Consider the following 13126-nt stretch of genomic DNA (forward strand, 5'->3'; position numbering starts at 1 on the left):
AAGTTCCAGCAGGGAACTAGGTCCTACTCCTAAACTAGGCAAAAACAAACTGAAGCCTATAGCAGAGTGTGTGGGTGTATGCCTGCAGTGACTGCTCCACAGGCGTGGTAAAGCTTTTTCCTGTCTAGTGTTCTACTCCTGTAGGGGGCAGCATAACCCAATGGTCAAGATTTATATGGAGCTGCGTCTGTCAATGATGATAGAGAAAGCTCCATTTTTGAGAGCAGTGGCTCCAATCAGCTGCTATATTTAAAAGTGGTGCGAGGAGCAGCAGCAGGATGACTGACACAGTATGCTACATACAAACTATGTAATTTGATAACATTTAGCACACCTAAAGTTGAGGGAAAAAAAGAACACACAAAGTTGACTGCATCAAACTTTATTTTATGTACACACAATATATATATTTTTTGTTTTCAATATATATTATCATTTTGCACTTTAAGTCTAATATAGAGCCTCTTCGACAAAACAGAACCATAATTGTCAACAGGAAAAACATTGCAAAACTATGTACAATGTGCATGTATACTAAACTGGTTATATACAAACACCTCCTATACACTCCACTTACATACACCAAAAGCAGGCTCTAAAGTGCGAGAGTTCTCAATTTGCATTTCATAACACTGGAAACTCCTGAATGTAAACTGACACTCTTTCTCCTCTTCAGCTGAAACAATCTCAAAACTTGGTCCAACTACAAAACTAGACAGATATAATAAACTTTAAAAAACAGACATGCCCTGAAGTATCCAGTCATTTTACAATTGTATGGGCACTACATAGAATACCAGTGCTGTATTAAGAAAAATGCTGACTAGCAATCTTCTTAAAATGTTTAAAGTGCTTGTAATCCAGATCAGCTTCGAAGAGAAAAAGGAAATCCTCCTGCATCACTCCTCTACGTCATAATTGAGCATGGTAGGCTTTTCAGAATGAAGGTGAACTTCCAGCCTCTGAGTCCAAGGTTCAGACTGCTCCCAGACGTGGCCCTGGTGCCAGGGAGCAGGGATCAATATAAAAAGAGTGGTGCATAGAATGGTCAACTGTTCTCAGCAAACAAGGTATTTACCTAGGATAAGAAAACACATTTTAATAAAAATGTAAATATTTTAGCCAGAAAACACAAGGTGGTGCACCAATGCATCCAAGTACAGTGCTTAGGTTCTTGTAGGAAGAATAAAAAGAGTGTCACCAACTTCAACAATTGAAGGTTACAGTACAAAAAAAATGGATTTTTGACTTACCGTAAATTCCTTTTCTCTGAAGTTCATTGATAGACGCAGCTCCATATTCTTCTTGACCACTGGGTTATGCTGCCCCCTACAGGAGTAGGACACAAGGCAGGAAAAATCTTTACCACGCCCATCGGGCAGTGCCTGCAGGCATACACCCACTCACTCTGCTATAGGCCTCAGTTTTGTTGCAAGCATGGTTTAGAAGAAAAAAACCCATCTCACTCATAATTAGAGGGGCGGGTGCTGCGTCTGTCAATGAACTTCAGAGAAAAGGATTTTACGGTAAGTCAAAAATTAAGTTTTCTCTATCGTTCATTGACAGGCGCAGTTCCAAATTCTTTTTGACCATTGGGACATCCCAAAGCAGTATTAGCATGAGGGGTGGGAAAACAATAGAGAAAAAAACTTAATTCCCTAAAGGCTAAACTTAGCCAACTAGTGAACATGGAGCCCAACCAGGAACAACTGGAGCTCATGCCCAGAAGCTGTGGAGGGATGACGCGCGCACCCCGGAAGTGACAAGCAGGGCCGGTGCAGGTGCATTCTGGGAGAAGAGGACACGGAAAAGGACGCAGAAGAGGATGCGCTGGCTTCAGCTGCCCACATCCGAGATGGCAGTGCTGGAGAAGAAATTTTCAAGGTAAGTATTTCTTCTAAAAGGTAAGTGCGAACTGGGACAGATCAGAGGCTATCCATTGTGGAATGTACTAGCCCTGACTGTCCCGGGGGTATTTTCATTGAAATTTTTTTTTTTTGTGGCCGGAACTCCGCTTTAAGTGAATAAAATGATCAAAAAACATATAAAATCCATAGAATCAATAAAAGTCCATGAGTGAAAAGTCCAAGGGATATTATGATGATGTGAAACAAGGTACTGGATCACCGGTTCTCCACCACCACCGTGTCCGCGGAAAATATTAAGTGCACACTCACCAGATATAATTGCTTAACTACTCTTGTGGTTAAGCGAACAGGCAAAGATCATAGCCACATCCAAATGAAATCATCATGGACAGCCCTTCTACAGATATAAGCAGAGCCGCAGCACTCCAGATCATGTGGAAAGAAAAACAATCTCCACTAGTGCAATAATGTTTTAAAAAACTTTTAATCACATCCACCCTGTATTACACTCACATTTGTTATGTTTTAAAATCACATAAGCAGTCACAAGAGGAGGTATTCAACGTTCAGAGTCCCCATCCAGGCTCCACCTCCTCTTGTGACTGTTTATGTGATTTTAAAACATAACAAAAGTGAGTGTAATTCAGGGTGGATGTGATTAAAAGTTTTTTAAAATGTTATTGCGTTTACACTAGTGGAGATTGTTTTTCTTTCCACATGATCTGGAGTGCTGCGGCTCTGCTTATATCTGTAGAAGGGCTATCCATAATGACTTCATTTGGATGTGGCTATTATAATCTTTGTGTAATGTTCTGGTACCTCTGGTACCCTTATTCCACTTTCCATTCCGTGTATGCGTCCCACCATTTTCTTCTGGTAGGTGCGCATACACCTTTAAGACCGATGCTGTCATCACTGAGCGCCGCAGAGCGGCTATTTCAACCGCCGGCGTTCTCACTCACATGTTCGTTCAACCTGCCTTGCATCTATGCTTACAAGCGTGTCTCGCTGTGGAACCTAGCTACAGATCCCTGTATCTCGCTACCAGGATCACTTCCTCAGACCCGAACCTCGCTACTGATCCCTGTATCTCGCTACTGGATCACTTCCTCATCACCGGACCCTTCTACTACTATACTATAGTGATAAGTACCCCGCAGGGGAAACCTCCATAACTTACACTACTACTATTGCATTAAGGACTGTTACTACCTATCCATACTATCTTATCATCTGCACTGTTACATAGATTGCTAGCTCTTGAGACTACTACCATCTATCATCTGCACTGCTGCATAGATTGCTAGCTCTCCTGTCTACTACCATCTATCATCTGCACTGCTGCATAGACTGCTAGCTCTCCTGTCTACTACTATCTATCCTTGCACTGGGTTAGTCTATCCTGTATTTGTCATCTGCTGTCCTCACCACCTGTTAGCATACTCGATACTAACCTATCTGCATTCCTAAATACCATCTTGAACTCTCCTGTACAAACCTTACCATCCTTGTCACTGTTCACACCTGTCCCTTCAGCACATCACCTTCATACTATCATATACATCCTATCACTCCAGGAACATCTCATTGAGTGTGTATATATCTGTATGTTGAAGCTGACAGGCCCACGGTGATGAGTCCTGGAGAGTTGGATCTGGTATTCAACACATCTCTACATGACTACTGAGTGGAGATTTTGCAGCTGCAAATCCAGCCTATAACAAAAACGTTACACTTTGCCTGTTAGCTTAACCACGACAGTAGTTAAGCAATTATATCTGGTGAGTGTGCACTTCATTTTTTCCCCTGGACACGGTGGTGGTGGAGAGCGGTGATCCAGTACCTTGTTTCACATCATCATAGTATCCCTTGGACTTTTCACTCATGGACTTTTATTGATTCTATGGATTTTATATGTTTTTTGATCATTTGTGTTTAATGGTACATATTAGTTCATGCTCATGATTATTGTGTATGGGGGTGACTATACACAATATATTATCACTCCCACATTTGTATCTGTGTTTAAGTGGTTGTGAGAGGATACCACCATCCCTGCGCTACTGGAATTAATGAATTATATTTATATAATCTATTTTCTTCCAAATTTTACATTCTGTGACAGCGTACGAGAGAAGTCTCTCTAATGTTCTCAAAGGGAGGTTTCTGAAGAACAGACAGTACCAAGTTAAGATCCCACGGAGGTTAACCACTTGCCGACCGCTCACATTGAGCGTACTGCGGCAAAGTGGCTCGATTCCGTCCAGCGGCGTAGACCTACGTCGCTGGACTCCTCCCGTTGTGGGCGGCGCTCGCGCCGCCTGCGGCTCGCTCCCGCTACATTCAGACTCAGCGGGAGTCGGGCCAGGGGAGGAGCGGCGGTGATCACCGCCGCTCTTCCCCGATCGTCGGGGATCGAGTGAGGAAATCCGCCCGCTTGTGTAAACAAAGCGGGCGGATCTCCTATGTGACAGGCAGGGACAGATTACAGGATTCAGCATAGCTGAACCTGCGATCTGTGCCTGTGTCACACAATCCCCTCCCCCCACACACGTCAGTAAGCACCAGGCATACATTTAACCCCTTGATCACCAATAAAGTTAACCCCTTCCCTGCCAGTGTCATTATTACAGTAACAGTGCATATTTATAGCACTGATTACTGTAGTAATGTCACTGGTCCCCCCAAAAGTGTCAAAAATGTCAGTCAAGGGTCCGATCTGTCCGCCGCAATGTCGCAGTCCCGCAAAAAAAAAAAAAAAAAAAAAAAATCGCAGATCGCTGCCATTACTCGTTAAAAAAAAAAAAAAAAAAACCAATAAAAATTACATAAATCTTTCCCATAGTTAGTAGCTGCGATAACTTTTGCGCAAACCAATCAAAATACGCTTATTGCAATTTTTTTTTACCAAACATATGTAGCAGAAAACAAATTGGCCTAAAATGTTAACAAAGTTTGATTTTTACATTTTTTTGGGGGGGAATTTCATATAAAAAAATGTGAAAAGTAAAAAGTATTGTTATTTTTTTCAAAATTGTCGCTCTTTTTTTGTATATAGCGCAAAAAGTAAAAATCGTACAGGCGATCAAATACCACCAAAAGAAAGCTCTACGACCGCGCAATTGTCCGTTAAAATAACGCAGTGCCGAATAGCAAAATATGGCCTGGTCAGGAACGGGGTAAAATCTTCCGGTCTTAAAGCGATTAAAAATACGCTTATTGAGAATTTTTTTGTCAAAGACATGTAGCTAAATACATTTTGGCCTAAATATATGACAAAAATGTAATATATTGGATATTTTTGAACTGTCAACGTAGAAAAATATTGTTATTTTTTTCAAAATTGTCGCTTTTTTTATTAATATCGCAAAAAATGAAAAGCGCAGAGGGGATCAAAGACCATTAAAAGAAAGCTCTGTTTGTGGGAAAAAAAGGACGTAAATTTTGTTTGGGTACAGCGTTGCATGACCGCGCAATTGTCAGTTCACACAGTGCCAAGTTGCAAAAAGTGGCCTGGATGTAAAGCAGGAAAATCCTCCCGTCCTAAAGTGGTTAACGGGGATCGTATCGGAGGAGCCATATGGCGAACCCCTCGAATAAAAGTACGAATCAAAGCATGCGTAGTTAAAGGGCGTTGGAAAAACACAGCCAGAGCGGACACTTGGCCTTTAATAGTACCCCAGGCCAACCGCTGTTCAACTCCACTTTGGAGAAAGGTCAAAATCCTAGCCACCAAAAAAAGGCAAGGATGCACCTTCATCGACTCTCCTACAGCGAAGCGAAGATAACACTGGTGTCCAGTGTACATAGTGATGTGTAGATATGCGTCCTTGATATCCATGGAGGCCAAAAAGTCTTCTTGGTGTAGGGACGCTACTACCGCGCGAATGGACTCCATTCAAAACTTCTGAACGCGTACAAAGCGGTTCAGAGCCTTGCAGGTCTAGGATTGGACGCACTTTGCCTTCTTTCTTGGGAACAGTAAACAGGTTTAAATAGAACCCCTAAAGGCGTTCCCGAAAGGGAACTGGCACAATCACGCCTTGCGACAGCAGATCTTGTACCGCCTCTCATAGATCCCTTAACTGATCTGGATATAGGCGTAGATTGGACGGGAAGATCCTGTCAGATGGTAAAGGCCTGAATTAAATCTTGTAACCCAATCGGATCAGTTTGCGGACCCATTTGTCCTGAATCAAGGAGGTCCATGGTTTCGGAAACAAGCAAAGACGTCCCCCCATGCCAGTTACGGGTGAGGGCGTCCCTTCATGCAGACAGGGATTTGTCTGTAGATCTGGATTGGCTTCTCTCGACTTACCCGATCATGTCTTCTTAGGACCCCTAAGAATGGCTTAGATCCTTTCTCCTGCGTACCAGAGGCACAAAAAGGCCGCCTGTGGGCTGTTAAAAAATACCCCCGTCTATTATAGTGGTGGTTTGCCCTTGGAGGATTGAGGAAGAAGAGTACTCTTCCCACCTGTAAGACCCAACGCTGTATCTTGGCCAACAAGGCCCAGGCCTAGGGCAGCATATTGCAGGGGGGCAGCACGGAAAGAGTCCCCTCCGGCTTGCGCTACACTTTTAGTGAAGCAACAGTCTTATGGGGCAGACTGGGCCAGGAGACAAATCAGTCTGGAGCCCCCACATGTGGGTGGCCAGCATTCTGCAACTGTGGGGGCGCTGCTTCTAGTTTTGACTGTCCTATCATTACAGCGGACCTCTCATCTGAGTTCTTAGCTACAGAGAGACAGATGCTACGTAGGGAGGATGAAACTGTCTGGAGTAGAAAGTCAGCTGATGGGAGCGGACCAGTAGAGTGAAGGGGGAGGAGCTCTCCACTGTGTTAGGAGACCCCATGTTGGGAGAGGTGCAGTGGAGACACTTGAAGGGAGCCAGACAGGCTGTAAATACCTAGGCTGAAAGGAAAACCACACCAGTTGAGTGGAAATTGCAGGGAACCTACCTAGCTGCTACGGGGCTTTTAATCTGGGTAGTAGGGATGGTGCAGATGCAAGGGAGACTGAGATGGTAAGCTACACTTAGGAGGTAGGTACTAAGACTTTCCTGCAAACCTTTGGGTGATCTCAATCTAATGTATACACTGTATATACTAGAAATCCCTGAGGGCTTTCAAGCTTGCAATAATGCATACGGCAGTTAATATTAAGAAATCTTATTTATTTGTCTTTGGCAGAAGAACTGCTCTATATTAAAAGTGACTTACTATATATACCAGCTACTGGTAATCAATATAGAAGGTAGGTGTTAATGTTTATACAGTTCCTAACTTGATTATTTAGCATGAAGTACCCAGGGTAAAGGGAAAGCTACGCTATTTGGATGAAACTTGCATTGCACTTACCTAGCTGCCAAAGAGCTTTTAATCTAGGGATGGTGCAGACACAAGGGACACTGACATGGTCACCTATACCTGGCAGGTAGGTAGTAGGACTCTCCTGCAATCCTTTGCTTATGTCAGTTGTACATATTTGGAAATCTTAATTTTATTTCTGTTGATTGCCGATGAGTAAAATAAACAGATGGATTTATTTGTTCCTGCCCCCAATCCTTCCTTTGGTCAATGCCTGGACCACCTACCCTTATCACTGTGCTATATGTTTTCTGCTGCACCACTGGCATGGTTATATCCTCTTAGTCCTCTTCATAAATTAAGCAGAAATTTGTGAACTAGAATTATAGGCAACATTTTTTCCTTGGATAGAGTAAGGGGAGGGTTATGGGTCCTGTCAGTTTATTTTTTTGCCATCCTTGTCCCATTGTGGAGATTTCCCTTCTTTTCCTGCCCCATAGCCAAACAGGAAGTGAGAGGAAATCTCTGCAATTTAAGGTGATCCATTGCCTGCCCCCCCCCCCCCCCAGGAAAATTTCAGGGTGGGTTGTAGATAGAAAGGGGTGGGTCATATTTAAATTAGGGGGTGCATGAGTTTAGTCAGGCCTAAGGCAGCACAAAACCTAAATACACCACTGGTAAAGACCCTTGATCAGTTCATCCAATGAGGATCCAAACAAACGGTTCCCCTTACAGGGGAGCTCTGATAGAGCCTTTTTTGAAGCCTTATCCGCAGACAAGCTTTTTAGCCACACCATGCGTATAATGGCTAGCCCCACCGCGGATACTCTGGCTACAAGAGGGGCCTGCACCTAGCGAGGCATCACATATAAATAGTAGGGCTTGGACCATTTGGTCTGTTAGCTCTGCCAGTCCCTGAGGGAGCTGTTCTGTTTCTAGGCCACTTTTTCGTAACTTTGCCCATTCCGTTATGGTCTGGGACACCAGAGTGATCACGAAGATCAGTTAAGGTATTGAGCCCACTATCACATGTAAGTGGTGGGACAGAGACTCAATCCTTCTATCCACAGGGTCTGTAAAGACCCGGGGAATCCTTCACCGGGATCACAATGGATTTGTTCAGTCTGGAGATCGGATAGTCCACCTTCGGTGGAACGGTCCATACCACGTCCGCAAATGGATAGCACTTCTTAAAATGCTTCGGCACCACTAACATCTGTTTGAGGTGCCCCCATTGGTCAGAGACAATTTTGTCAAAAAGTTCTGGACAAGGGAATACCTTGGCCAACTTCTGAGATCTGCGAGTGCCAAATGGCACCTGCGTCCCTGACTCTGCAGAATCATCCGCCATTTTTAAAGTTTCCTGCACTGACACTATAAGGATATGTCGTCCTCGCCCTCCGAGTGCGATAACGCAGAACTCTCAGAGTGACATGCGTCCGCGGCGGCCATATCTATCTCAGAATCTGAGGAGGGCATAGGGTGCTTTTTACTAGTGGTATTTTTTATTTTTTTTAAAACCAAATCCACTTTTGACACCAGGTTTTCCAAAACCGCCGTTAACCACTTGCCGACCGCCGCAAGTACATTTACTGCGGCAGTCAGCAGCTCCTGGGCAAAGCGACGTAATACTACGTCGCTCGCCCAGGAGCCTGTAGGGAGTGAGCGCACGCCGCCGGAGGCACGCTCTCGCCCCCGCTCGTCCACAGGCATCCCTGCGCGTGTGACCGGCGGCTCCGATGTCCGCAGGCCCCTCGCGATCTCCCTCAGGAGAGGGAAAAAGGCAGACGGCTGATGTAAACACACGTCTGTCATTCTCCCTGATGCAAGTACAGAGGCTATACGATCCTGCTATGTACGATCGTATGTTTCTGTGGTTACATCACAAGCCATGCCCCCCCCCACAGTTAGAATCACGCCCCTAGGGATACATTTAGCCTACTGATCACCAATAAAGTTAACCCCTTCCTTGCCAGTGTCATTTTTACAGTAACAGTGCATATTTATAGCACTGATTACTGTAGTAATGTCACTGGTACTCCCAAAAGTGTCAAATGTCAGTCAGGGGTCCGATCTGTCCGCCACAATGTCGCAGTCCCGCAAAAAAAAAAGTGACGGGAGTGACGTCATCGCGGCTCCGGCCAATCAGGAGCCGCCGAACCCAGAAGAGACGACGTGGGATCATGTCAGTGCCCGCAGCGTTGTCCGGGGGTCCGTGTCGGGGCTTTGTTCTAAGGTAAGTAATACATAATGAGCTAGTATGCGATGCATACTAGCTCATTATGCCTTTGTCTTGCAGTTTTTTTATTTTTTCTTTATTTTAGGTTTACAACCGCTTTAAGTGATTAAGACAAACAGGTTGCGACCCGGAGGTCCCTGCAACTGCAAGGAGGGGATCTGTAGGTGAAATTTGTTACTGAGACTCCATTCGAACCCTGGAATAGCGCAGTGCCACTTTAAGAAAACTGAGAAAAACAGACCCACACCACTGCACCAGCGGTACTACAAGTCCCAGCCACTAGCACTGCAGATAGCAGGGAGAGAGAGAGAGACCTACAGGGACCCCAATAGACATACCACCATTTGATATGGAGAACAGGATCAGAGAAAACGATCTTCACAGGAAGAGAAAGTATCACTAGAGTAAAGGCCTAGCTGCTCCCTGCTGTCCAGCATTCGCGGACTCAGAGAAAATGGCCGCCCAATGCATTCCTATAAGGAAACTACAAAAACATGGCCGCCCCTGGATTCTACAGTAAAATGGCAGACCCCTCGGCGCGCCATGCGGTCTACAGGACCCCCTAGGAGGTCCAAAAGATTAGTGCCATCGGGTGTCCCAGGCAGGGATCCCCACCAGGATTAACCCCCCCCCCCGCGCGCGGATCCGCTATAGTGCATTAGCGCGTCCACCCCCAGAGGACCTCCATCGCTGACTGAGGTAGGTACCTCTATGAAGGTGGGGAGGGAGGCCTTGGGGGAGCCTGGTACATACCGAGAGGCCAGGGAGAATGAGGGGTGCCTGAAGGTCTGACATTCCCAGGGAGGGTCCCACGTCCGTTCCAAGACCGCCAGAGCTATGGGGGGGACACTACTCACCATACCAACGGCATCGGATGGGCGCCACTCCAGACATACTACCTCTCCACTCGGGGTGGGGGTGCCGACGGCCAAGAGGTATGCTGCGACTCAGGCCGAACCAGGTTGTGTCCCCCCCCCAGCGAGGTGTTTCACTCGCTAGCCAGCCCCCGTAAATTGGGGCTTTGTCATGGCCAGGCCTAGCACTGGACTATAACTGGCAAACACTCGCTGGCCAGGCTGGGAGACCTTAAGTATCTAGGATATCCAGTCCGAAACCCAGTCCGGCTGTTGATTGCAGTTCTCTCAGGAACATAACTAGCTAAAAAGTTACATTTTTTAACAAAGGTTCCCTTTAAAAAAAAAAAAAAGACCAGCTAAGACAGAAGACCCAGCCAGAAACTAGGTCCTACTTCTAAACTAGGCAGAAACAAACTGAATCCCATAGCAGAGTGAGTGGGTGTATGCCTGCAGGGACTGCCCTATAGGCGTGGTAAAGATTTTTCCTGCCTAGTGTCCTACTCCTGTAGGGGGCAGCATAGTCTGTCAACGAACAACAGAGAAATATTTTTTTCCAGCAAGAACTCATCTATGTGGTCTTTAATTAAAATCTCCTGTATCTTTCTGACTATAGAAGTTAAACTAACAGGTCTATAGTTATTTGGCAAAGACTTTGATCCCTTTTCAAATATAGGCACCACATTGGCCCTACGCCAATCCAGTAGTACTAATCCAGTCCTTAAAAATTAGAAACAAAGGTTTTGAAATGACAGAGCTCAATTCTTTTAGGATGCGTGGGTGGATGCCATCTGGTACAGGCACTTTATCCACCTTTATTCTGTCTAATATTTCTGGACTAGATCACTTTTGAGTCATTGTGGATCATTTGGGGCTGTGTCAATACCATCATCATTATGGTCACGAGCTTCCCCCATGCTCCTTTGTATACACAGAGCTGAAGAAAGTATAAATACATTTGCCTTCTCTTTGTCCCCAGTCACCCACTCCAGATTATTTTGTAAAGGGCCTACATGCTCAGACCTGACCTTTTTACTATTAATATATTTGGAGAATTTTTTGGGGTTTGTCCTACTTCTTCTGCAATCTGTTGTTCATTATGAATTTTTACGTTCTTGATTTCCTTTTTTACATACTCTGTTATATTCTTAGTAACAATTAAACCATAATAGTGTTCCTTCATTTTTATATTTTTTAAAAGCTCTTTTCTTATTATTTTTTAACTTTAGCTGTGAGCCACATTTTTAAACGTAATGCCCATGGGAACATACTTTGCTGTGAGTTTGCAAACAGTCTTTTTGAAGAATTCCCATTTCTGTTCTGTGTTCATCAATGCCAATATTCCGTCCCAGTCTTGGAGAGCAGCCCTCTTCCTTGGAAAATTTGCTCTCTTACAGTTAGGTGTGTTTATATTTCCTTCCAACAGGGTTGGGCCAATGCAAATTTACCTTCAGCTTAGGGATAGAGCGTGGACAGAAGTGACAGCAGAGAAGGGCGAATGGCCACAGTCAAAATGGCAGGTGCAACAGCCCACTGCCATAGGCAGCAAAGCCCCGGCCTAAACATTATTAAGCCCCGGGAAATTATTAATTTTTAATAAAGGACTTGTCAAAATCTGCCTCATGCTTTTTGTTAAAACCACACTGTTTTTTTTTTTTGGGGGATGAATGGGCAGGAGTAATATGCTTCCAAATTTTGATAAGCCCCCTGCCCACAGAACCCCTTTTCACTTTCCTGACCTACCAGTCTGCATGCTCGTAAAAGGTCTGATGTGCATTGGGAGGGGGAGGGGGGGGGGGTCACCACGCCGTTTCTTTCTTTTTCTCCTCAAATTTGGATCAAAATTGGATCCGGTTCATTAACCTCCCTGGCGGTATGATTCTTTTGGATTTTAGGTGCTGAAAGCGGTACCATTATTTTGCATGCAATAGCTGCAGCAGCTTTAGAAATACATGGGTATGCTCCCCCAAATTTTTTGCCTGTTTATTATGTATTCGGTCTGACCAGACTATCGAGGTTGAGCAACTCTCTCCACCCCCCCACACACACCTGTACTCTATCAGTGTCCACCATCAAGTGGATATAGGAGGAGTCCCCTGTAGTGCATTTGCACATCCTTCCCAGCAAGGAGTATTATCTCCAAGGGTTAGAAAGGCTGGATTCATCTCTTTTCCATGGATAGTGTAGGACCCACTGATAATGGGGTACTTTGACGCAGTAGTGGGCTTGAGCACGATATGGCCATATGGTGGGACCAAACCCCCATTTATATTTATGGATTGTCTTCAGATTTGGTAGTTATTTCTTTTGCATTTGCGCGCTATTCTTTTTTAATATACATGTCTTTTGGTTCATAGCTGCAGCAGCTTTAGAAATACATGGGTATGCTCCCCCAAATTTTTTGCCTGTTTATTATGTATTCGGTCTGACCAGACTATCGAGGTTGAGCAACCCTCTCCACCCCCCCACACACATCTGTACTCAATCAGTGTCCACCATCAAGTGGATATAGGAGGAGTCCCCTGTAGTGCATTTGCACATCCTTCCCAGCAAGGAGTATTATCTCCAAGGGTTAGAAAGGCTGGATTCATCTCTTTTCCATGGATAGTGTAGGACCCACTGATAATGGGGTACTTTGACGCAGTAGTGGGCTTGAGCACGATATGGCCATATGGTGGGACCAAACCCCCATTTTTATTTATGGATGGTCTTCAGATTTGGTAGTTATTTCTTTTGCATTTGCGCGCTATTCTTTTTTAACCACATCCATACCGGCGCATAGTAATATGACGCCGGCAGGATGGCTTTACCGTTCCGGGCGGCCGTCATATGACGTCCGCCCGCTCTAGCTGCT

At 45.0% G+C, this 13126-nt stretch overlaps 1 protein-coding gene across 7 annotated transcripts in view; it reads right to left on the minus strand.

Annotated features, from left to right (window-relative positions):
* Positions 1-366: 366 nt before the first annotated feature.
* Positions 367-13126, minus strand: part of FCHO1 (FCH and mu domain containing endocytic adaptor 1) — a 507107-nt gene continuing 494347 nt past the window's right edge. For all 7 annotated transcript variants that reach the window (XM_082267054.1, XM_082267048.1, XM_082267051.1 and 4 more), the window contains one exon: positions 367-1078. In XM_082267054.1, coding sequence (XP_082123180.1) covers positions 1059-1078 — 20 coding nt within the window. In that variant the 3' untranslated portion in view covers positions 367-1058. The remainder of the gene's footprint in view (positions 1079-13126) is intronic.

Source organism: Pelophylax lessonae (genome assembly GCF_965119305.1).
Source record: "Pelophylax lessonae genome assembly, chromosome: 1".
Taxonomy (NCBI): Eukaryota; Metazoa; Chordata; class Amphibia; order Anura; family Ranidae; genus Pelophylax; species Pelophylax lessonae.